The 21,910-nt window shown below is 46.7% G+C and overlaps 1 protein-coding gene across 2 annotated transcripts in view; it reads left to right on the top strand.

Moving 5' to 3' along the window:
* The window catches only part of PTK2 (protein tyrosine kinase 2), a gene marked incomplete at its 3' end in the record, with an annotated part of 628,214 nt that overhangs the window by 62,017 nt on the left and 544,287 nt on the right, over positions 1-21,910 (top strand). The window contains exon 1 of one of the 2 annotated variants that reach the window (XM_082257399.1): positions 378-450. The exons of the other annotated variant lie outside the window; for it this stretch is intronic. Within the exon in view, the coding sequence (XP_082113525.1) occupies positions 426-450 (25 nt within the window). The 5' untranslated portion in view covers positions 378-425. Of the gene's footprint in view, positions 1-377; positions 451-21,910 lie in introns of those variants that run through there. 2 annotated transcript variants of the gene reach the window in all.

Raw genomic sequence — 21,910 nt, 5'->3', positions numbered from 1 at the left:
TGTAGCTATACATTGGGGAAAAAAAAACCAAGCATTCCGACGTTCGCTGTAGTCACAAAAGCATAAAGTACCCATAGTCGTAAAAGCGTTAAAAAGGCAAGTGTGCGTCTTTACATGCCGTGACTTTCTATGCTTTTGTTCCCTATGCTGAAGTGACTGCTATTAGCACGTTGTCTGGAGTTCCTGCGTGTCTTGAGCACCTCTCGATTGCACGCTGTAATTCTCAGGTTCCTGCAATATCATATTGCAGTCGCTTCCTGCTCCCGAGTGTTTGCAGCCTGTGCGCGCTCGCTCCTCCTCGCACTCTGCTTCCTGCACTGCCAATCCCCTCTCCCAGAGACAGCTGCCAGAACAGGGGGAGCACAAAAGGAAGCGGACGCTGAAGTCCTCGAGGAAATGCTGAGAGCGCACAGGCTTGCTGGCAGATGCCTAACACTGAGCCGATGAACGGTACCGTTATGTCTTCCTAATTGTCTAACTTTCTTTCCATCTGCTTTTTATATTCATTTCATTCATTCTTCTGTATGGGGAGCATAATGTTTCATTTACTGCTAATCAGAGGACTGCGGTAGTGTACTCTTAGATGCGGGCGCGTTGTCGTCTGAAATTTAAGAGAATCTGCTCCCTTTTTAAAGGGCAGCACTACTTTTCTTCTGTAAGGTTTGCATATTACAGGCTACGCAATGATTTAACCATGTAATCGGTATTTACTGCCCTTCATCTGTTATACACCTACAAAGGCTACCCATATAGACAAGATGGTACATGCAAGACTTGTGAGCGATTCCTCGGTCATACAGAATTTTGTTCAAACAATTGTTCTATAAACACTTCAAAAGAACTTTTTTCTGCTGAGTTATTTGAATGCAAAATACACGAGGCTCTGACAGATATGGGATGAATGCTTTTTATGTATTAGAAATGTCAATGTATATCGTGTGTGAGATGGCTTATCGGTAATGTGATGGGAAAATCTACATATAAAGAAATAACCGTTTCAGCTGAAACCGATGAGGAGTAGGGGGTGGAATCTGTTACAGACTTAGGTCTGTTGCCAAGAATCATTTTGCAAAAAACACTTTTAGACAAATGATCTCTTGAGGTATCCACTGTGTTAAAGAGAACTTGTAATGTGGCAAAGGACTAGTCCCCAGAATTTTCTATAGCAAGGGACTCCGAACTTTATAAGCAAAGGGCCAAGTTATTGGACTTTTGGCAGTGGGAGTAGAAACTGCTTTATTTCCGGTGGAATAACAAAAAAAATATTTGCATGTAGCTTGTGGTGAGTAGGAGTAGTAATAGTGCCCCATCATTGGTGTCAGTGGGAGGAATAGTGCCCCATCATTGGTGTCAGTGGGAGGAATAGTGCCCCATCATTGGTGTCAGTGGGAGGAATAGTGCCCCATCATTGGTGTCAGGGAGAGGAATAGTGCCCCATCATTGGTGTCAGTGGGAGGAATAGTGCCCCATCATTGGCGTCAGTTGGAGGAATATTGCCCCATCATTGAGGTTAGTGAGAGGAATAGTGCCCCATCATTGGTGTCAGTGGGAGGAATAGTGCCCCATCATTGGTGTCAGTGGGAGGAATAGTGCCCCATCATTGGTGTCAGTGGGAGGAATAGTGCCCCATCATTGGTGTCGGTGGGAGGAATAGTGCCCCCTCATTGGTGTCGGTGGGAGGGATAGTGCCCCATCATTGGTGTCGGTGGGAGGGATAGTGCCCCATCATTGGTGTCGGTGGGAGGTATAGTGCCCCATCATTGGTGTCGGTGGGAGGTATAGTGCCCCATCATTGGTGTCGGTGGGAGGTATAGTGCCCCATCATTGGTGTCGGTGGGAGGTATAGTGCCCCATCATTGGTGTCGGTGGGAGGTATAGTGCCCCATCATTGGTGTCGGTGGGAGGGATAGTGCCCCATCATTGGTGTCGGTGGGAGGGATAGTGCCCCATCATTGGTGTCGGTGGGAGGGATAGTGCCCCATCATTGGTGTCGGTGGGAGGGATAGTGCCCCATCATTGGTGTCGGTGGGAGGGATAGTGCCCCATCATTGGTGTCGGTGGGAGGGATAGTGCCCCATCGTTGGTGTCGGTGGGAGGGATAGTGCCCCATCGTTGGTGTCGGTGGGAGGAATGGTGCCCCATCGTTGGTGGCGGGGAGAGGAATGGTGCCCAATCGTTGGTGCCGGGGAGAGGAATGGTGCCCCATCGTTGGTGCCGGGGAGAGGAATGGTGCCCCATCGTTGGTGCCGGGGAGAGGAATGGTGCCCCATCGTTGGTGCCGGGGAGAGGAATGGTGCCCCATCGTTGGTGCCGGGGAGAGGAATGGTGCCCCATCGTTGGTGCCGGGGAGAGGAATGGTGCCCCATCGTTGGTGCCGGGGAGAGGAATGGTGCCCCATCGTTGGTGCCGGGGAGAGGAATGGTGCCCCATCGTTGGTGCCGGGGAGAGGAATGGTGCCCCATCGTTGGGTGTCGGTGGGAAGGAATGGTGCCCCATCGTTGGGTGTCGGTGGGAAGGAATGGTGCCCCATCGTTGGGTGTCGGTGGGAAGGAATGGTGCCCCATCGTTTGGTGTCGGTTGGAGGACCCTCTGCTGAAACCTCTTCCCTTGTTCTGCACTGTGTTTCTTGTTGTAGAGGCATCCTGGTATAGGGACTTTCTCAGGTAAACACTGATGATCTTAGAGGAGGTTCAGCCAGGTTCCAAAAAAAAAAAAACAAAAACAACTCAAGTTTGTCGCTACAAAAACTGTAAACACACTTGCCTGTCAAGGGATACAGCGCCATTCTCACCCAGGCCAGTTCTTCGCCGGTCTGTAGGTCCTCAGCGCCGGCATGTTAACTGTGGGAAGCTGACTGTGACTCCTTGCAGCTTCACACTTGGCTTATCACCACTGCGCATGCATGAGCCACGCTGTGCCCTGTGAATGGTCCCACAGTCTCCTGGGTCGTGTCCCAGAAGGTTGCGGGCAGGGAGAGGGTGGGGTAAACTTCTGCTCCGATTGCCTAGGCGATCCGAGCAGAAGTAGGAGCCTGCACCTGCCAAAACTAGGTACCCACTTCTCCCACCAATAAAAATAAACCAAATATGGTAGAGGAGGGGGGGAGTTGTGCTTTAATGACAAGTGGGTAATCAAGAAGTCACATTTGAAGTGGTGTGTGTGTGGGGGGGGGGGGGGGGGGACCAGATCTGCAGAAGCAGTGAGATCCTTGCACTGCAGGTCCTCAAGAACAGTTTTCTCTCCAGCAAGGAGAACAGTGAGCAGCAAAGTCATGACATCACCAAATATCACTTCACATCTGGTGACGCAGTCAGAGGAAGCGATGTCTTTGATTTCACAGTGCGGGTTTACAGCTAATAGGAAGTTCACTGATCATTTTCAGGAGGAATTGACAAATCAAATGAGAAATTAATTTTTTTTACTGTACTGCTTAGTGAAAATTAATATTTCTAGGTGTGCCCTAAAGATAGCAGATTTTCATCTCGAGTCATGTCGGCATTAAATTATTATTTTTTTTTTTAATGTCGGTCTTCGGCTGTATAACTTTAGGTTGGGCATAGCGGAGAATTGACACCCAGTCTGCTCTCCTTTTGTAGCCTTGGTTTCATTTTGTATCCCCATGTTGGTCTGTTTTGGCGCTTACTCAAGGTTAATACCCCCCCCCCCCCCCAGCATGGTAGTGCTCAGGCTTGGTGATTGGCCATCCAGGCCTGAGCACTGCATCTTGGGAAGAAAGAAAGAAAGTCGCATGACTGGGCGTGCAAGGTTTTTTTTTTCTTAGTAGAGGTAGATTGAGGGTGCTGGGGCCTTAGAATATTAGTATGTGGTGTTTTTAGTGCTGGAAGTTTATTTTATCGACTTTGGGCTGATAGTGTCCCTGCAGGGGTAGGGAACCTTGGCTCTCCAGCTGTACTGAAACTACAAATCCCATCATGCCTCTGCCTTAGGAACAGAGATGTATAGTAACGAAGTAGAACTACTTAAGTACTGTACTTAAGTACCGAAATGCGGTATCTGTACTTTCCTAGAGTAGAATTTTTTTCTCCTACTTCTACTTTTACTTCACTACATTTTTTCGATGATTTCGATACTTCTACTCAAGTATTTTTTTTTGTGCTGCATAGTTACTCGTTACTTTTAAAAAAATTACCACTGCCAGAACAGTAGATGGCAGGTTGCATAAAGCTCAAAAAAATGTGTATAATGTCATTTGTAAATCAGCGCATACGAAAATAAAGGCTGTGTATAATAAAAGCTGCTATACCAAATCTTTCCAATAAAAAGAAAATATGAAACAAACAAATAAATGGTGCTACAGCGCTTAAAGTGCATCAAGAAACTACTAACAAACACAGGTTAATCATTTGAATAAATCATTTGAAATAATAAAAAACAATATGATGTTCAAACTTTTGACTTCTTTCTTTAATAACTACATAACACAGTACTTGTACTTCTACTTTCAGTACTTGAGTAGAAATTTTTTTTCAAAACTACTGGTACTTTTTACTTTTAGTACTTAAGTAGCAAATTTTTTGAAAACTACTTGCAATACTTAAGCAAAAAAAATGTTGAATACTTTAGTACTTCTACTTAAGTAACTTTTTCTGCGAGCACTTCCACTTCTACTTAAGTAACTTTTTGATCGAGCACTTGTACTTTTACTCAAGTAGAAATTTCGAGTACTTTATACAAGTCTGCTTAGGAAGGCATGCCTGTGGCTGTCAGATTTGCAATGCCTCATTTGATTTGTAGTTTCAGCACAGCTGGAGAGCCAAGGTTCCCTACCCCTGTGTGTAGGGCATCTTGGGGATATATGGGCTGCTTCCGCACACTAAGGAATTACCACAAAGGCTTCGGGATATAAAGACAACACAGGCGGTCCCCGGGTTACAAACATCAGACTTACAAACTACTCCTACTTCCAAACAGAGGGAGACAACAGGAAGTGAGGAGAAATCTCCCCCTAGGAAGGGAAATTCACTCCTGGAAGAGTTCTCTCGGGGAAAAAGGTGTCTCCACTGAAGCTTTATCGCTAACCTTTGTTTCCACAACAACCCAAAATTTTCAAAATCCAGTTGTCATAGGGACAGAAATTGAGGTGAAATCTTCTGAACAGGGGTACAGACAGAAAAACAAATGGTACAGTGGTGTTAACCCTTCCCTATGCTATCCAAAAAACTTAAATAATTCTTTTGGCTGGGGCTACACTTAAAAAATGTACCTGTTCCGACTTACAAATTCGACTTAAGAACAAACACACATACAGACCCTATCTTGTTTGTAACCCGGGGATCGCCTGTATATGAATCTGAAATAAAAGCACCACATTGGAATGTTAATGTCCAAAATAAGGTTTTCTTCCCAATATTATCCCAAAAGTGGAACTTCCGCTCTTTTGCTTCCTCCCCCCCACCCTCCGGTGCCACATTTGGCACCTTTCAGGGGGAACGGGTACCTGTTTTTGACAGGTACCCTTCCCCACTTCCGGGACACGACGCCGCGGCTGTCCGTCTTGGATGTTCGACCCCCCGCCGCCGAGCCAATCGAAATGCGCAGCACGCTTCGCGCATGCGCAGTAGGGACCCGGCTGTGAAGCCGCAAGGGTTCCCTTACTGGCAATGGCGGCGGCTGCACCCGACAGCCGGTTGAAACATCAGCTGCGGTGCCAATATCGCTGTTCTCCAGGACAGGTAAGTGTCCTAATATTAAAGGTCAGCAGCTGCAGTGTGTGTACAGTATATGTAGTTGTTGACTTAAAATTTTTGGAGGGGAAGGCGGAAATCCGCTTTAAAGCCCAACTCCAGCAAAAAACGGTTGCATGGGTCAGCCGCTCATTTTTGTCTATTGGAGAATGGAGATATACTTGCCTAATCCTCTGTTCCTCCCCACACGAGACCGGTCCCTTTTTGGCTCTTTACCGCCTGCGGTGCACTTTTCCTGACGTCATCACGCCCATAGACCTGCTGTGGACGTGAGGACGTCAGGAACAGTCCACTTCTGGATTGTGGGGGCGTGCCGTTTGCAGGTGTATCAGAGGATCGGGTGAAGCTTTATCCAACCCCCTAGAGAAAAAGGAACAGTTGACCGGTGCAGCGTGGGCCCAGCCCCACTGCATAGGATTTCTATTAATTTTTTTAATTTTTTCTTCTAGAGTTGGGCTTTAATTGAGTTCAGGAGCCAAAGCATTTCAGGGGCCACACTTTGCTCCCTTCATTAGGGCTTATGGAATTGTGAGATATATCAGTGTTTACTCGGAATGCTCTGTGGTTTGTTGTAAAAAAAAAAAAATGCCGTAGCATTTACCAACTGGCCAAACGCATTGGCTCTTCTACTTAAAGAGGAAGTAAACCCTCCTCAGGAAGTTGTACCTATAGGTAAGCCTATATTAAGGCTTACCTATAGGTACTGTAAATATCTTCTTAACATGCACCGTTTAGGAGATATTTACCTTTAATGCAGCCAGTGACGTCACTGGCGCATGCGCTCTGAAGGAACGGCAGATCGTGCCGTTCCTTCAGAGCCCCGTGCCGTGACCGTCGGCTCCCGCGCGCGTGCGCGGGAGTGACGTCACCGCGGCTCCGGCCAATCAGATGGCCGGATGCCGCGACCCAGGAAGACGGGCGACTATACATGTCGCCCGTCATACAGGTAAGCGGACGGCACGGCGGGGGCTCGTTCTAAGGTAAGTATTTCATAATGAGCTACTATGCGATGCATACTAGCTCATTATGGGTTTCTCTTTCAGGATGTAAAGAAGAGAAAAAATTTTTTTCTCGGTTTACAACCTCTTGAATGATTGAAATAAAACCAACTTTGGACTTGAATATTTTGGTGTGACGCTTTTATTTTAGATACAAATTGTCTTTCTAAGGGCGCCAATAAACAACGCAGCTGGGCGGTGTAAGGAACACAAACATTGGTTGGTGGGTGGGGTTGGGGACTTTAAAGAGGGTTTGTATCTTTGACTGAATGGTTAAAATGACAGATCTCCCTTTTGAAAGAAATCCAATGTATGCACATAAGAACTCGTGACTTTTCTCTGGCTTTTCCTGAATTGAACGCTTTTCTTGGGTCAGTGACTGAAACTACTGAAGCCAGTGGGGAAGAACAACCATCCAGTCACTTTGATTTTAACAATGAGGCTCAGCAGTGGCAGTCCTCGTTATTTTCTAATGAACAGGTTTGTCTTCAGCAATACAGCTTCATCCAGAACCCACCCCAGCCTGTGATTGGGCAGTGAAGCAGCAGTAGGACATTGATGAGATCATCACTGTGCTATCCGTTGCCGTATGTTCACTATATTAGGCTGACAGCATTGTTCATAAGAGGCTGATTGACTCACAGCATTGCCCCATCTTCTCCCAGCTCCTTGTACAATGTTAGTAAGGTAGAACTGAGGACAACACTTTTTTTTTTTTTTTTTCATTTTGGATCAGGGAGGGTTTTGTTTTGTTTTTTTTTTTTTTTTTTTTTTTTCCATCTGTGTCCCATTATGTCCTGTCCCAACAGCAAGTGAGAGGAAACGTCTCTAAAATGAGGGAAAACCCATTGAAATATTTTCTCTCTATTTCAGTTCTAGCGACAACCCAAAATTTGAGATTTACCTTTACTCTTGGTAAAAAATTACACATGGAAGGAATTTCCCTAACAGGGATACAGGCTGCAATACAAAACTGACAGATGATCCAATCCCTCTCCACTCCATCCAGAACTAAAAAAAAAAAAAAAGTTTTCTTTTAGTTACACTTTAACGGGCTTTTTACAGTGTTCAATAGCTCAACCTGAAATTTGGAAGCAAACTGGAAGCCACTTTGTGCATTCTAATTGGCAAAGTGGTAGTACTTTTGCAAACAATGTACGTGAGTGAACACGTATGTATGTATGTGTATTTGTGCGTGTGTATATAATTTTATACATTTTCCCCACGAGCCCCAGTGGTGTATTTAGGTTTTGTGCTGCCCTAGGCCTGACTAAACGTGTGCACCCCCTAATTTACATATGACCCACCCCTACCTGTAAAGGCCACACCCCTTACTGTTTATGACCCCGCCCTGTCATCTGTGAACCACAGACCACCAGTCTATCAGTGCCCATCAGCGTAGCCTTATCGGTGCAGCCTCATCACTGACCTCTTTATGGGGGTGCCAGACTGATTTGCCTCCTGGACTCTGCCCTCTGGCCCAATTCACCCCATAAGGTTTGCACTATACTAAAAGTGTAGCCCAAGCCGGCGGGGACCCTTTTCGTGCTGGGACTCGGGAGGAGGCTGTTTTTTTTTTTTTTTTTTTTTGCTGCCCCCCTGCAAAGTGCCGCCCTAGGCCTGGGCCTTGTTGGCCTAGGCCAAGATATAGCACTGACGAGCCCATGTTGTAATTGGCTGCTGATGCTCATGCACCGCATGTGTGTGGTTGCTGCTGCCATTATGCCCTCCTGTGTCCATAAGTAGAAGGATTTAATGCTGAATGAGCAGTGTTAGGGTTCTTTCGCCCTGCGGACCCTGATTTGCTCAGCAGGGATCGATCGCCAATCCCCGCTGAGCAGGTGGATGACAGCTCCGTCTCCGCTTACTTTGCAGAGACGGAGCTGTCAGATCCCCGCTCTCTCCTCTATGGGGGATCGGATGAAAACGGGCTGCCTAACCGTTTTCATTCGATCCTATCCTATCCGATCCTCCAGACAGATGGAAGATAGGGTTTCCATCCCTCTGGATTTCACAGACCACATCGAATTGGAGAGCAGCGGGTGTCAGTGGACATCTCATCGCTGACTTTCACTGCTCCATAAGGATGCATGAAGCATCCGATCACGTCCACCTGAAAAACTGACAGGCGGACCTGATCGGAAAGCCTGTGTGAAAGGGGCCTAATGCTCGCTTCCCCTCCGTTCTATTGTATCTATTCCGTAAAACCACCTCCTTAGGATGCAGTGCTCAGGCCTCAGTGGCCAATTGCAAGGCCTGCACGCTGTCCTCTGATAAGTTCATCAACCCTGCGTAAGCTCAGACATGCTAACACAGGGTTCATCTCTCAGTGTAATGGATCAGCAGAGTAGTGAGGTAGAAGTGAGTATGCGTGGGTTGCCCTCATTTTGATAAGCTGAGCAAGTCTCGAAGTGATTTGCAATGGCTGAGGCTGGTTCTAGATTGGACAATGAGCTCAATGGGTCTGATTGGCATATCTGCTCATCTTCAAGCTGAGGAGCACAAGAGGTGCCAGTAACCTTCCCTCTTTTACATAGGAGAATGGAGGGTGAGGAGGACCATCTTTTGACTCTAGTACAGCAGGAATTGTGCCATCTATGAGCGGCCTTAGAGCCCCCTTACACCTCAGACATCACTTACTGTCTGTGTGTAGTGCTCCTCACCCTTGTTTTCCTGAAAGTGCACAGTCATCTATTTCATTGTCCATCATCCCGTCCTCTCTGGAAAGAGTTAGAGATTTCTATGGTGCTGAGATATTAGGCAGATCATTTATTCAGTTTATGGTTTGTCAGCTGAGAGTGAGATCTGCAGCCTGGAGAGGATTGTAGACCCATCCAGATATGAACACTGAGGATGGCTTCCCGCCTCTTCCAAGTAATGGAAATCTGTCACTCAATCCCACTTATTCTCTCCCTTCTTTTCCGGCACTAAATTTGGAGAAATGATTGAAGGGATGCATTCTATAAAAGCTTGCTGTTTCCCCTTGTGTAAAGTGTATAAGGGGTGTTTTTAGTCAGCATATGGAAGTTGTTGAATTGGTAGAGAAATGTCAGCATTATCAAGTTATTTTTTCGGGTCATGTCTGACTTGTCGTTTCTTTCCACGTGCCTGACTGAAGTCTGTTAAAGGATAAGTTCACCTAAAAAAAAAAATGTAATTTTTTGCAGGTCAAAAAATCTGCATTTACATTTTTTTTTTTTTTTTTTTTTTTAAGGAGCCTGGAAAGCATTGCACCAGAAGGAGGGTGTCATGCAGGTCTTTTGCAGACGGTCGGTGTAAGCTGTCTGCCCGCACATCATACAGGCAAGCAGTTTCCCCATGACAGAATCAATTACCAAGTGCTCAATAGTGCCATGGTAGTTATTTGAGAACCAGAAGACGAAAGCCACAAAGGATATTGGTACTTTTAGTGTCGGTTCACATATATGCGTTGCATCGCATTCAAATCGCAGGCAGTTCACACTGCCATATGCAAATCGCTGGGGGTGTCAATACAAAGTTAACGACACCCCCCACATCAGTTGGCATATCGCAGTGCGAACTGTCAGTTCAGACATTAATTGGATCACATGGGTGTGAACCACCATGCGATCCAATTCTGCTGTGGACCCAAAAAAGGGTCCTGTGCGTGTTGTGTCCGAATGAGATGCGAATTCAGCCATACAATCTGGCTGAATTCGCATTGCATGTGATTTTCAGAGCAGTGTGCTCCAAATCACATGCAATGTCCATCGCACTAATGTGACCAGGTGGGACTTCATTCATTCACAGAACTCTGTGAATGAATGAGGCAGCCATGTGGGCGGGGCCCCACAGGGCCGCACTCTTTTCAAAAAGTGACAGCTGGTACGGGGAAATTCTCCCCCCTACTGTTGTCACACAGAGGGCTTGGGTTGCCAAGCCACTGAGGGAACATGTTATATGTTCCCCAATAAAAATGGGTGGAGCATGTAACCTGTCCTGGGAGGTGAACTTATCCTTTAAATGAGATGTATACCGTAACTGCCGCTATATATGTACTTCAGCGATGGTTGCAAGGTATTTCTCAGGGAAGTTTTCTTGATGGTAACAACTGCAGGCTATGCCTACGTAATGTCTGATAAAACAGCCTTTTGTGGTCTGTATCCAATGTGACAGTGGGAACACAGGAGTACAGTTGGGATCGAAGGACAAGGAGTTGTAACCTTGAAACAGGAAGAGCCCTAAACAAGAACCTTCATGGCAGGATCATTAGTGATTTTTTTTTTTAATGAAAGGTGCAAATTTAACTTTTATTAAAATAAATTAGATTTTAAAAAAAAGATAATTAAAAAAAATAAATAAAAATCATTGCTTTTTATCAACCCTTGGTGTCCTGTTAACCAGTGCTGCCTCATCGGCGCCCACCAGTGCTGCCTCATCGGCGCCCACCAGTGCTGCCCATTTGTGCCGCCTCATCGGCGCCCACCAGTGCTGCCTCATCGGCGCCCACCAGTGCTGCCTCATCGGCGCCCACCAGTGCTGCCTCATCAGCGCCCACCAGTGCTGCCTCATCAGCGCCCACCAGTGCTGCCCACCAGTGCTGCCTCATCAGCGCCCACCAGTGCTGCCTCATCAGCGCCCTTCAGTGCTGTCTCATCAGCGCCCACCAGTGCTGCCCATTTGTGCCGCCTTATCAGCGCCCATTAGTATTGCATCATTAGTGCACATCAGTAAAGGAGAAAAATTACCTGTTTGAAAAATTTTATAACCGAAGCTAAGAAAAACTTTATTTTTTTTTCGTTTAGGAAAAAATCCCAGTGGTGATTAAATACCACCCAAAGAAAGCTCTAGTTTCGGCATCATTTCTTTCACACAATTGTCATGCAAATTGTGACCACGCTGAAAGCTGAAAATTGGCCTGGGCAGGGAGGGGGGTAAAAGTGCACAGTAGGCAAGTGGTTAATGTGTTAAATCTTAGGTGAGAATTTAGTGATTGGGGTTACTGCTTCTTAAAAAGCAAGATTTACATTCTTTCACTCCATTGCCGATGCCGACATCTTCACCCGGCCTTTTTCTAGGGTTTGGGGTGTTTGGCCATCTTTGATTGGCTGGGCCAGAATGAGGCATCTTTTGAGCATTGGCATGGGAGTTCATTCGGACACCGTACTATGCAGAGAATGTACATTCTAAAACACATTGGCAGAGGTAAGTTTTTGTTTTAATGCAGAATAGACAGCTGTATCCAAGGTTACTTTCTAATCAATGCTAACATAAATCAAACCTTGTACTGAATAGAAAAGACACATAATAGTTTTCCTTTAATGAGTGTCTAGATTGTCAGCAGTCTGTGTTACCTCAGTTACTGAGGCTCCTCAGACAGAAGTGTGACTCTTCTACTTGATGTGCTTGTATACATTATCTGAGTTTATTCTAAAGCCTGGATGTCTTTTATGTTCCTGAGCATAAGATGCTTGCACATTGATTGCTGCGTCAGGTGCCCATAAGAGCCCCATTAGGATATGTCATGACCTACTTGAGTCCTGTGATCAGGAAGCATAGCCGCGCTGCATGCTAAAGATTTCCTATGACTTTCTAAAGATTTCCTCTCCTCTGCAGTGTCATCTGGATGTCACTCTCATTCTAATCCTTTCTGGATGGCGACAAATGCTGTGTAACTGCTGTGCGAGTGACACCAATGTCATAACAGACTTCTGTCTGCACCCTCTCGCTGCCGCTCTCTTCTCTGTAAATAGGAGCAGCTACTGTGCTGTAGAGTCAATAGCAAAGCTATTTATTGTTAGCGGCTTGCTTTACTATATCGATGCGCCTGGTATGAATTTATTTTTTATTTAATGCCATAGTTACCGGAAAGATCTTGTTGCAATGTTCTATAATATTTTTTTGGTTTCCGTTCCTTTTTTTCCTCCAAAAATGTTTTATTGAAAAAAAAAAAAGGAACAGTACAATATAAAACACTTAAAGTACCTCGATAATTTCCATTCCTATTGCTACTCCTGAAACATTATCTCACTGCATGTCTGCAGTAAAATAGATTGTGGTCACTGTTTCCTTACTCCCCTTAAAGTGGTAGTATACTCTGCTTTTTAATTTTTACCTACAGGTAAGCCTAAAATAAGGCCTATAATAAGACTTACCTGTAGGAAAAATTAATATCTCCTAAACCTGCACGGTTTAGGAGATATTCACCCTGCATGCTGACGCCAGCGGCGCATGCACTCTGAATGTCCGACGGACCTTCGGAGCTCCTTGCCGGAGAGTGAACTCCCGCGCGCGTGGTGTCAGCTGCGCATGCGCTCTGAAGGTCCGGCGTATTTTGCCGGACCTTCAGAGTTCCTCGACGAAAAGTGAACTCCCGTGCATGCGGCTCCGGCCTATCAGTGCGGGAGCCGCCGAACCCGGAAGAGACGCAGAGGGAACACGTCAGCTCCCTCAGCGGTGTCCGGTCGACCGTATGGGGGCTTCATTCTAGGGAAAGTATTTCAAAATGTGCTAGAATGCGATGCGTACTAGCACATTATTCCATTGTCCTGCAGGTTTTTTTTTTTTGGAGATACAATCGCTTTAAAGAGACCCTGTTGCTAAAAAATATAATTCTAAGGCCTTATTCAAAGGCCAGATTGCTGCTGATAAACAGACGTTTAAACAGTTGGGCGTTTTTTTTCAGCAGCCCCTGAACTCTTCTGTTATCCTTTTTTTTTTTTTTTTTTGTCCATGTACACTGAGTTTTTTTTATAGCTTAGTGCGGGTTCACATTGGTGCGATGCGGGAACCCTGCAAATCCACTGTGGGTTCACGCATTGCATTCAAATCACAGGCAGTTCACACTGCCATATGCGAATCGCTGGGAGTGTCAATACAAAGTTAACGACACCCCCAGATCAGTTAGCATATCGCAGTGAGAACTGTCAGTTCGGACATGAATCGAATCGCATAGTTGTGAACCACCATGTGATCCGATTCTGCTGCAGACCCAAAAAAGGGTCCTGTGCGAGTTGTCTGAATCCGATGCAAATTCAGCCATACAATCTGTATGGCTGAATTCGCAATGCACGGACATCGCATGTGATTTTCAGAGCAGTGCACTCCGAATCACATGCGATGTCGGTCATCGCACTGATGTGAACCAGGACTGAGAGGCAGTTGCGTTTAGTGGCATTTTTTTTTTTTAAAGCAAAAAAAGTGTTCAGGACGGAAGTTTATTGAATAGAGGGAGAGAGAGAGAGAGCGTCCCCCCCCCCCCCCCCCGCATTGTAGGCATTTGGGAGGGTATAGTGATCACTACAATCTGTTATCTGCAAATACGCTTCTAAACGTAAACGCGGCATGTAAAGGTGGTAAAGTAGACTTTTTTTTAACGTCATTCACTAGCTGTCAAGTTCCAGCATTCAGAAGAGGTTTTCCCAACGTCCAGTGTACATGAGGCCTAAGAAAAATAAAAACTGTAATGGAAGAGACTTAAAGAATAATTCCAGGTTTGGATATTTTATACATAGTTACATTGTTTTGGCTTGGACCAATGTAACTATAAGGGCCGATTCACATAGGCGCGACCCGACTTTGCCGGGCGACCTGTGAAGTCGCGGTGCGCAGCTCGCACCGCGACCTCGGAGCGGCATGCACAGACTTCATATCATTGAAGTCAATGCAGGTTGCTCCAGGTCGCCCCAAAGTAGCTCAGGACCCTTTTTCTAAGTCGGAGCGACTTGTGTCGCTCCTATTAGAACGGGTCCTGTGCTAATCTATGGCAGGAGGCCCACGGCGACTTGTCAGGTGACCAGGTCGCCTGACAAGTCGCCCCAGTGTGAACCGGCTCTAAAATAACATACCTGCCCAATGCGCCCGGAAGCTTGAAATCACGGATACGTCAGAGATCTCTACTAGCTTCCGGGTCTCGTGCCTGGAGGCTGCCCTCATGCATTGTGAACACAGGAGGTCCGCTGCTCAGCACAGATGCCTTTCAGAGAATTTGCTGCATTTTCCTATCGAATGCAAAGCATTCTATGATTGGATGAAGTGGAGAGTGTGATGTCATCACCCTGCCGCTCCACCTCCTCCGCTCAGAGAGCACCTTCATTAATTCAGAATATAAAAAGCATTCTCTGAATGTGTACATGAAACGCAATGCCTGAGGAAGGGGCACGCATGCCCGAACGCTAGCACCGCCCTGCTTCCGCCGGATCTGAGGAGGGAGAAGTTGTGACGCCGCCAGGACACCAGGAAGTGCCAGAAGCCACTGACACAGCCGGGACCCAGGGCTGTCTCCACCTCTCCTGCCTCCCCTGCAGCGGATCGGATGATTTTACTGTAAAGCCTGCTTTCCTATCACTCATGTGAGTGCATTACCTTTTTATGCTAACACTCAGGTGGCGCCGCTCTTTCTTCCCTTTTTACGAAACGCGTCAGTGCCTACACACTCGTGTCTTGGCCGCCGTGTCCTTATGGTGTAGGAACGGCGGTCTTCATATGCGAGTTTATTTTTTTTTTTAATCATTTTACATTTGGTTTTAACCTTTACAATAAATACGACACTTTATTAGCACCTTTTTTGGCTCCGATTTTGTGAGCGTTCCATGCAGCCTGTTTTGAACTCTGGGCTCCATCTGAGTGGATCCGCCAGCTATCCTGTTCACCATGAATAGCAGTGGATGTGAGAGGGTTAAGGACACCAGGTTCTGACTGTGGGAATGATCCCGGGTGCGATAACAACAGTTCCTGTTGAATAGGACTCAAGGTGTATATACACCAGACATCTGGTGAGTGGCATGGGCACAGTGGAGGGGAGCACTATTGGAGTTGACTTTCTATATAAGAAGTGCACTGGTGGCTTTTCATTTAACCTGTATAACCAGATCTTCTCCCTATATTTATTATATCGTTTGAATGACCCGCTTCTTCAAGAACTTACAATTTCTTTGACTGGATCCTTAGCGGATGGACTAGCCTCATTAGTTTTATATATGGCTATTGGTCTCATTATAGCACCGATTTGGACACTCATTTTAGATTTTTTAGCACTGCAGATTTTGTTTACATGTCTTTTTGAGGGTTTTATATTTACCTGGCTGCTGTTACTAAATTTGGTTTCACCAGCACTCACTTTTTTTGTGTGTGGGATTCTTTGAATGGTGCAGAGGGGCCGACTTCTGTGTTCAGTAAGCAAAGGTGCAGCCGATCAGCATGGGACCAGGAAACAAGTGGAGATCACTGGAATAGTGGCATCTACTTCCGTTGTTTCCAGCTTCCAGGGACATCAGCCAGGTATGAGATAGAGATAGATATAGATATAGATATATATCTATATCTATCTCTATCTATCTATCTCTATATCTATATCTCGTTACACTGGTCCAAGCTAGACCAATGTAACTATATATAAAACCCCCCATACCTGGAAATATTCTTGCATGGTGTGTGTGGAACCTTCTCTCTGCTGAAAAGCTATGGCTCCCAAAGAATCCTATACCTTCCAGTAGGGATGCACCGATCCGATATTTGGATCGGATATCGGCGCCTATATGGCCATTATAGCAGGATCGGGGGATCTGTAACATTGACCGATCCACGGGCCGATCCGGTTTTTGCTTAGTAATGGCTCAGCCATCCCTTACTAGGTGCAGTAGTAGTATGGGATGGGAGCCGCTACTTCCTGTATAGTCCCGGCTCACAGACGGAGTGATATCAGATGCCTGTGAATGGAGGAGCCGTACACCTGAAGCAGCGGCTTTGCTCTGTACTGCAGCCGCTTGCTTTGTGTGTAGCTCCGGATCAGTTCCGGTATCGGCAATTTCACAACACGAGATATCGGTATCGGGTCCAAAAAAGTTGGATCGGTGCATCCCTACCTTCCAGGTATGACGGATTCCAGCGGCCCCCCAGAAATGTCAATCGTGATTTATGCGAGTGCCTTTAAAGTCCCATTACCTGGGCAAAAGTTTTTCTTTTTTAAGCAGAGGACATAGGACTAGTCCTCAGTATTTTCTGTGGTCTCCCTGCAGCAGATCTTTTCCCAGTTACTGACTTCTCATGTCCTTATGCTGCACTGCGTAAAGTGGGGCACACACTATAACAAAATCGGGCGAACAATTGTCCGAATTTCCTAGTTTTTTCACCGCAAATCGGAACCGATGAATGAAAATTCGTAAGGAAATTCGTACGAAAATTGTCATACGACAAAGGCTTTTTTTGTTTCTGATCATGCGCAGTCTTTCTCTTCTGATTTTTCTTGTACAAAAATCGTACGAAAACGGTATACATTAAACGAAAAATGTTTGCTTTTTTCCCGTGTGAGAAAATTTTGAGTTTGTCCCTTCGAGAATGTTCGTACGAAAATTCTGAATCGTCTGTAGAAAGATCTGTACACACTATACGAAAATCGTACAAAAATTCTTTGGGTGAAAATGTTCGCCCGAATTTTTTTTTTTTTTATAATGTGTACGAGCCTTAAGTGTGAATGTGACCATCTCCGAGAGGCAGGGCTTTGCTTCCTCATATCTGGGGACTGGTGGGGTTTATTCAAGAACAGTGGCGGCTGGTGCTCAAAATTTTTGGGGGGGAGCAAAAACAAAAATGTAATAGGTATTGCTTCGTGGCAAAAAACGCGGTAAAAAAATTGCATGACTTTGAGGTCATGGTACAGGCATGGCACAGGTGGTGGTATAGGCATGGCACAGGTGGTGGTATAGGCATGGCACAGGTGATGGTATAGGCATGGCACAGGTGATGGTATAGGCATGGCACAGGTGATGGTATAGGCATGGCACAGGTGATGGTATAGGCATTGCACAGGTGATGGTACAGGCATGGCACAGGTGATGGAATAGGCATGGCACAGATGGTATAGGCATGGCACAGGTGATGGAATAGGCATGGCACAGATGGTACAGGCATGGCGCAGGTGGTGGAATAGGCATGGCACAGGCATGGCGCAGGTGGTGCCCCTGCGCCCCCTATGGGCCGGCCGCCACTGTTCAAGAATCAGCGCTAGAGGTGGCAGAAGCTTTGATCGTCAGAATGGATGAAGCAGGGGGAGATTGTTGTACAGCATGCTCTCTGGGTAGATTTTTCAGGGTACTGCTTTAACAAAATTATTCTTTCAATATATATATCCTGTAAGAACGAAAATCTAATCTCTTTACATAAAGGTCTACTTCATTAACCCTGTTTTATGCATAGTTTGCAATTTGCAGTGTATTGGCCTAGGCGGGGTAGCCATTTTTGTTCATTATATATGCAGGATTTGCTTATTGCTGAATAGTAGTTTTGGATTATTGTTGCTCTGTGTTGATGGAAGTGGATAAAGAACGACGACTTGACAGCCCTTCAGCAGAGATGATTGATATACAATCCCAGTCCTAGATGTTTGGTTACAAGTGATATTGTAAATATTCAGTACTGCAACACTAAGAAAGTAGTTTTGAAAGTAGTGGTGACTTTTTTTTTTTTGTAACGGATACATAGTTTTATAGGAAAAGTCCCTTACCACCAGTCTAATATATATTTTGAGAAATGAAACTACCCATTTTAGATGTAAGGTGAAATTTTCAGATAGCAGAACAAAACTTTGGATTCCCAGCTCACCGTGTGTGTCATCTGATAGGCAGACAGAGGCAAAAACTATACTCTCTCACTAGCACCTACCTAGGAGGGTGCTACAAACCTTTTTGGACATGGAGCATTACACGTTTTTTCAGTGCGTGCTTTGATTTGTTTGTAGCGTGACAAACTTGCAACAAAACACTTGTCTGCTAACAGCAATTGGGGTGTCATTAACAATTCGCCCCCGTTCACACTGGGGCGACCTGTCAGGCGACCTGGTCGCCTGACAGGTCGCCGTAGGTCGCTCGCCATAGAGACGCTATGGACCCGTTCTAATAGGAGCGACACAAGTCGCTCCGACTTAGAAAAAGGGTCCGGAGCTTCTTTGGGGCGACCCGGAGCGACCTGCATAGACTTCAATGTTATGAAGTCCGTGCCGGCCGCTCCGAGGTCGCGGTGCGAGCAGCGCGCCGTGACCTATGAGGTCGCCCCGGCAAGTCGGATCGCCCCAGTGTGAACGGGGCCTTAGGCTACATACACATCTGTACGTTTCCAAACGTGCAACAACCCACACAGAGAACGCGCACTTTTTGGAAATGGCGTGATGCACCACACAACACAGAAACCAGGAAGTAAAAAGGAAAAGGATTTCACAGCAGCAGGAAAATTGTCACACTATAGCTATTCTCATTGTCCAAAACCAAGAACGCACAACAGAAAAGTCTCATCAAGTTGCATCACGTCGCACAGCACAGTCGTACTAGAAATCTCATGAAAATCGTATATGGCATTAGTGTGAAACTGTGAACCAAGCGTAAAATTCAGCTTTAGTCCTGTTTGCATGTTGTGAAATGTGTCCTGATTAGGACTGATTCAGATACCTGTACTATTTATTTGTAGAATAAAGAGCAAAAATAGATGTTGTAATGAATGCATAATTTTAAATTGTGACTTTTTTAAAATGTATTTTTCTTTTACACGCAGTTCAGCTTTAAATTGTGAAGAGACGTAATCTATGTGTGACTCAGAGCCGGAGGGTTAGTACATTGTTCTGATGGAGGGGGGTCCTTCTCTTCCTTCCTATGTGGAAGTGAGCCACCATCTGGAACAATGACACCAGGCATCTGCCATTGTATTGTGCGTATTACACTCGCCTCTTCTAGATATTTTTAATTGTAGCTGCCGGTTTATGTTGCTTACACCGGTCATACCTGTGTACATTGTACTTTCATAAATTAGAGCTATTGCTATTGTTTCAAGTCATTGTCTTATCTCTATTAACATTAACATCCTTCGATTGGGAGTGAAGGTGGACATTTTCTGGTATAGAGACCCTGGCGGCTTTTTCCATTCAGGACACAGTGAGTGGGTCTCTCTTTAAAGTCCATCCCTTGACCCAGATATCAGTGGCGGCTGGTGCTCCATTTGCCGGCTGGGGGGGGTGACAGACGGACCTGACCACGGACCACACCAGCTCCAGCCTGCACACAATACATCCCCCCCCCACACCAGCTCTAGCCTGCACAGCATACCCCCCCCACCAGCTCCAGCCTGCACACCATACACCCCCCCCAGCTCCAGCCTGCACACAATACATCCCCCCCCCCCACACCAGCTCCAGCCCTCACAGCACACCCCCCCTGCCGGACCGCTCCAGCCCCAGCCGAACACCATAATCCCCCCCTCCCCCCCGCTCACTCACCCTGGACTGACAATGTGGAGGCGGCGGCGGCTTCCCCCTCAGTCTCCTTTGTGGGTCGGGCTTTCCCCTCTGCGTCTCCTCTCTCCTCCTTCGACAATAGGCTGGCGTCTCCTTTCGGCCAGGAAATGGGTCTCAGGGCCCGCTTCCTGATTGGCCAGGAGGAGAATCCGTGTGACATTAGCGAATATTTCTCTATCGCTCATTGACAGACGTAGTCCTTGGTGATACAGCACCTTCGGGTTATGTTGCCTCCACAGGAGTAGGACTAGACAGGAAATGAAAAATGCTCTGGCCACACCCCAGGGGCAGTCCCCGAGGGTATATCCTCTCTCTCTCACAGCAAATCGTTTTTTTTCTGTCTAGTCAGGAGTAAGGACCTAGATACCTTGCTGGGATCTTCGGTCCTGGCAGGATTTTTTTCTTAGAAAATAATTTTTTAAGACAGCTTTTTTTCTCCAGTGTTCCTGTGAGATCTTCAAGCAAGAAAGCTGAACTGGGCGACGGGCTGGATGTTGAGATCCAGTGGTCACCCCAGTTCAGCCTACGAGCGCGTGCAGGCGATAGCTCCGCGCTGGGTCGGCCGCGACATAGTCCCACTGGACGGGGACTGACCCTGCGAGTTAAACGTCTCGCTGAAACGCCAAAGACCATGAGTCACGGCGCCCGTATTGGTCGACAGCCCTCCTACCTCGGTGGAGAGGGGTACTGTCAGGAGTTGGCGCCCGCCTGGTTCCGGTATGGTGAGTAGTATGTTCCCCCTTTCCCCCTGAGGGGTCTTGTGGTGAACACGGGCCCCTCTCTGTAATGGTAAGGATGGGTTCCCCTCTATCCTACAACATGTCACAGATCCCCCTAATTGAGTGTGATTTTTGTGTACAAGAAGCCAGGAGGTTTGGTTTGGGAGCTGACAATCTAATTGTAAAAATGTGTAAATGATTGTAGTCAGTGGCAGTACTAGAACTTTACTGTGATAGTATAAGGTATCCTACCTGTCAGTAGCCACAGGGCGATGTCTATACATGTATACTGCATTCCAGATCATTCCTCCAGCTAAGCAGATGCCTCCCGACGGCCACGGACCGCATACGGCCCGCTAGGGTCCGGTACCTCCGACCACGCTGACCACCATGAGGGTGAAGGGTTGTGAGGCCGAGATCCTTCTGCAGACATGCCGCTATTCTGTGCAGGCCGCCGCCATTGTCTGGTAGATCGCACGAGGCCGCCATTTTGGTGTAGCCTCGTGTCTCCAGCATGGGGGCGGCCATGTTTGAGGTGACTCAAACACCTCATGGAGCCAGGGGGAGGAGCCGGCAGGCGTGTTAAGGGGCGGAGCCGCCTCTTTTACCCAGGAAATGGGGCCAAAGACTTCCTGTCTGTAACAAGACAAGCACTGAGCAAGCTGATGATAACTTCTGTGCATCAGGGATGAGCCTTGGGGTCTGTCTCTCTCTCTGTGGGGTCCAAAAAGGCAGGTAACACTGAGGGGCGCTGTTGCGACTGGGGGACACAAAAAAAAAAAGTTTTTTTTTTTTTACTTTGTCATTTTTTGTCGCTGGCAAGTGTCTTGTATAATCATTGACCCTGCCGCATAGGTATCCCCACCTGATCCCCTCAAGGTGGCCGCAGGACCCTCCATTACCCCACTTGTTTTTAATGCATTATCAGCAGTTTTGGAGTCTTTGGTATCCCGGGTGGAGGTGGCCTGTCAGGGACGGGGGTCAAGTAGCGACCCCCGCCTACCCCTATTGTTTATCAGATACTTCAGATACGGATTCGGAACTGGTCAATGCAGTTGCAGGTCCCTCTTAGGGGGCTGTTGTCTCAGGTAATATCTCCTCAGCAGTGAGGAGCACGTTTCTGCCTCCGCCATAGCACAAGAGTGGTGGATGCACTAGTTGTGTCCGTCCGGGAAACCTTTAGTCTTGAGGTTACACCGGCAGAGGTAGCTGAGACTGAGATTCCTTTTTGGTACTTGTTAGCCTACCAAA

This window comes from Pelophylax lessonae (genome assembly GCF_965119305.1).
Source record: "Pelophylax lessonae genome assembly, chromosome: 5".
NCBI lineage: Eukaryota > Metazoa > Chordata > Amphibia > Anura > Ranidae > Pelophylax > Pelophylax lessonae.
The sequence above is the reverse complement of the archived record's forward strand: the minus strand, read 5'-3'. Positions and strand labels throughout refer to the sequence as shown.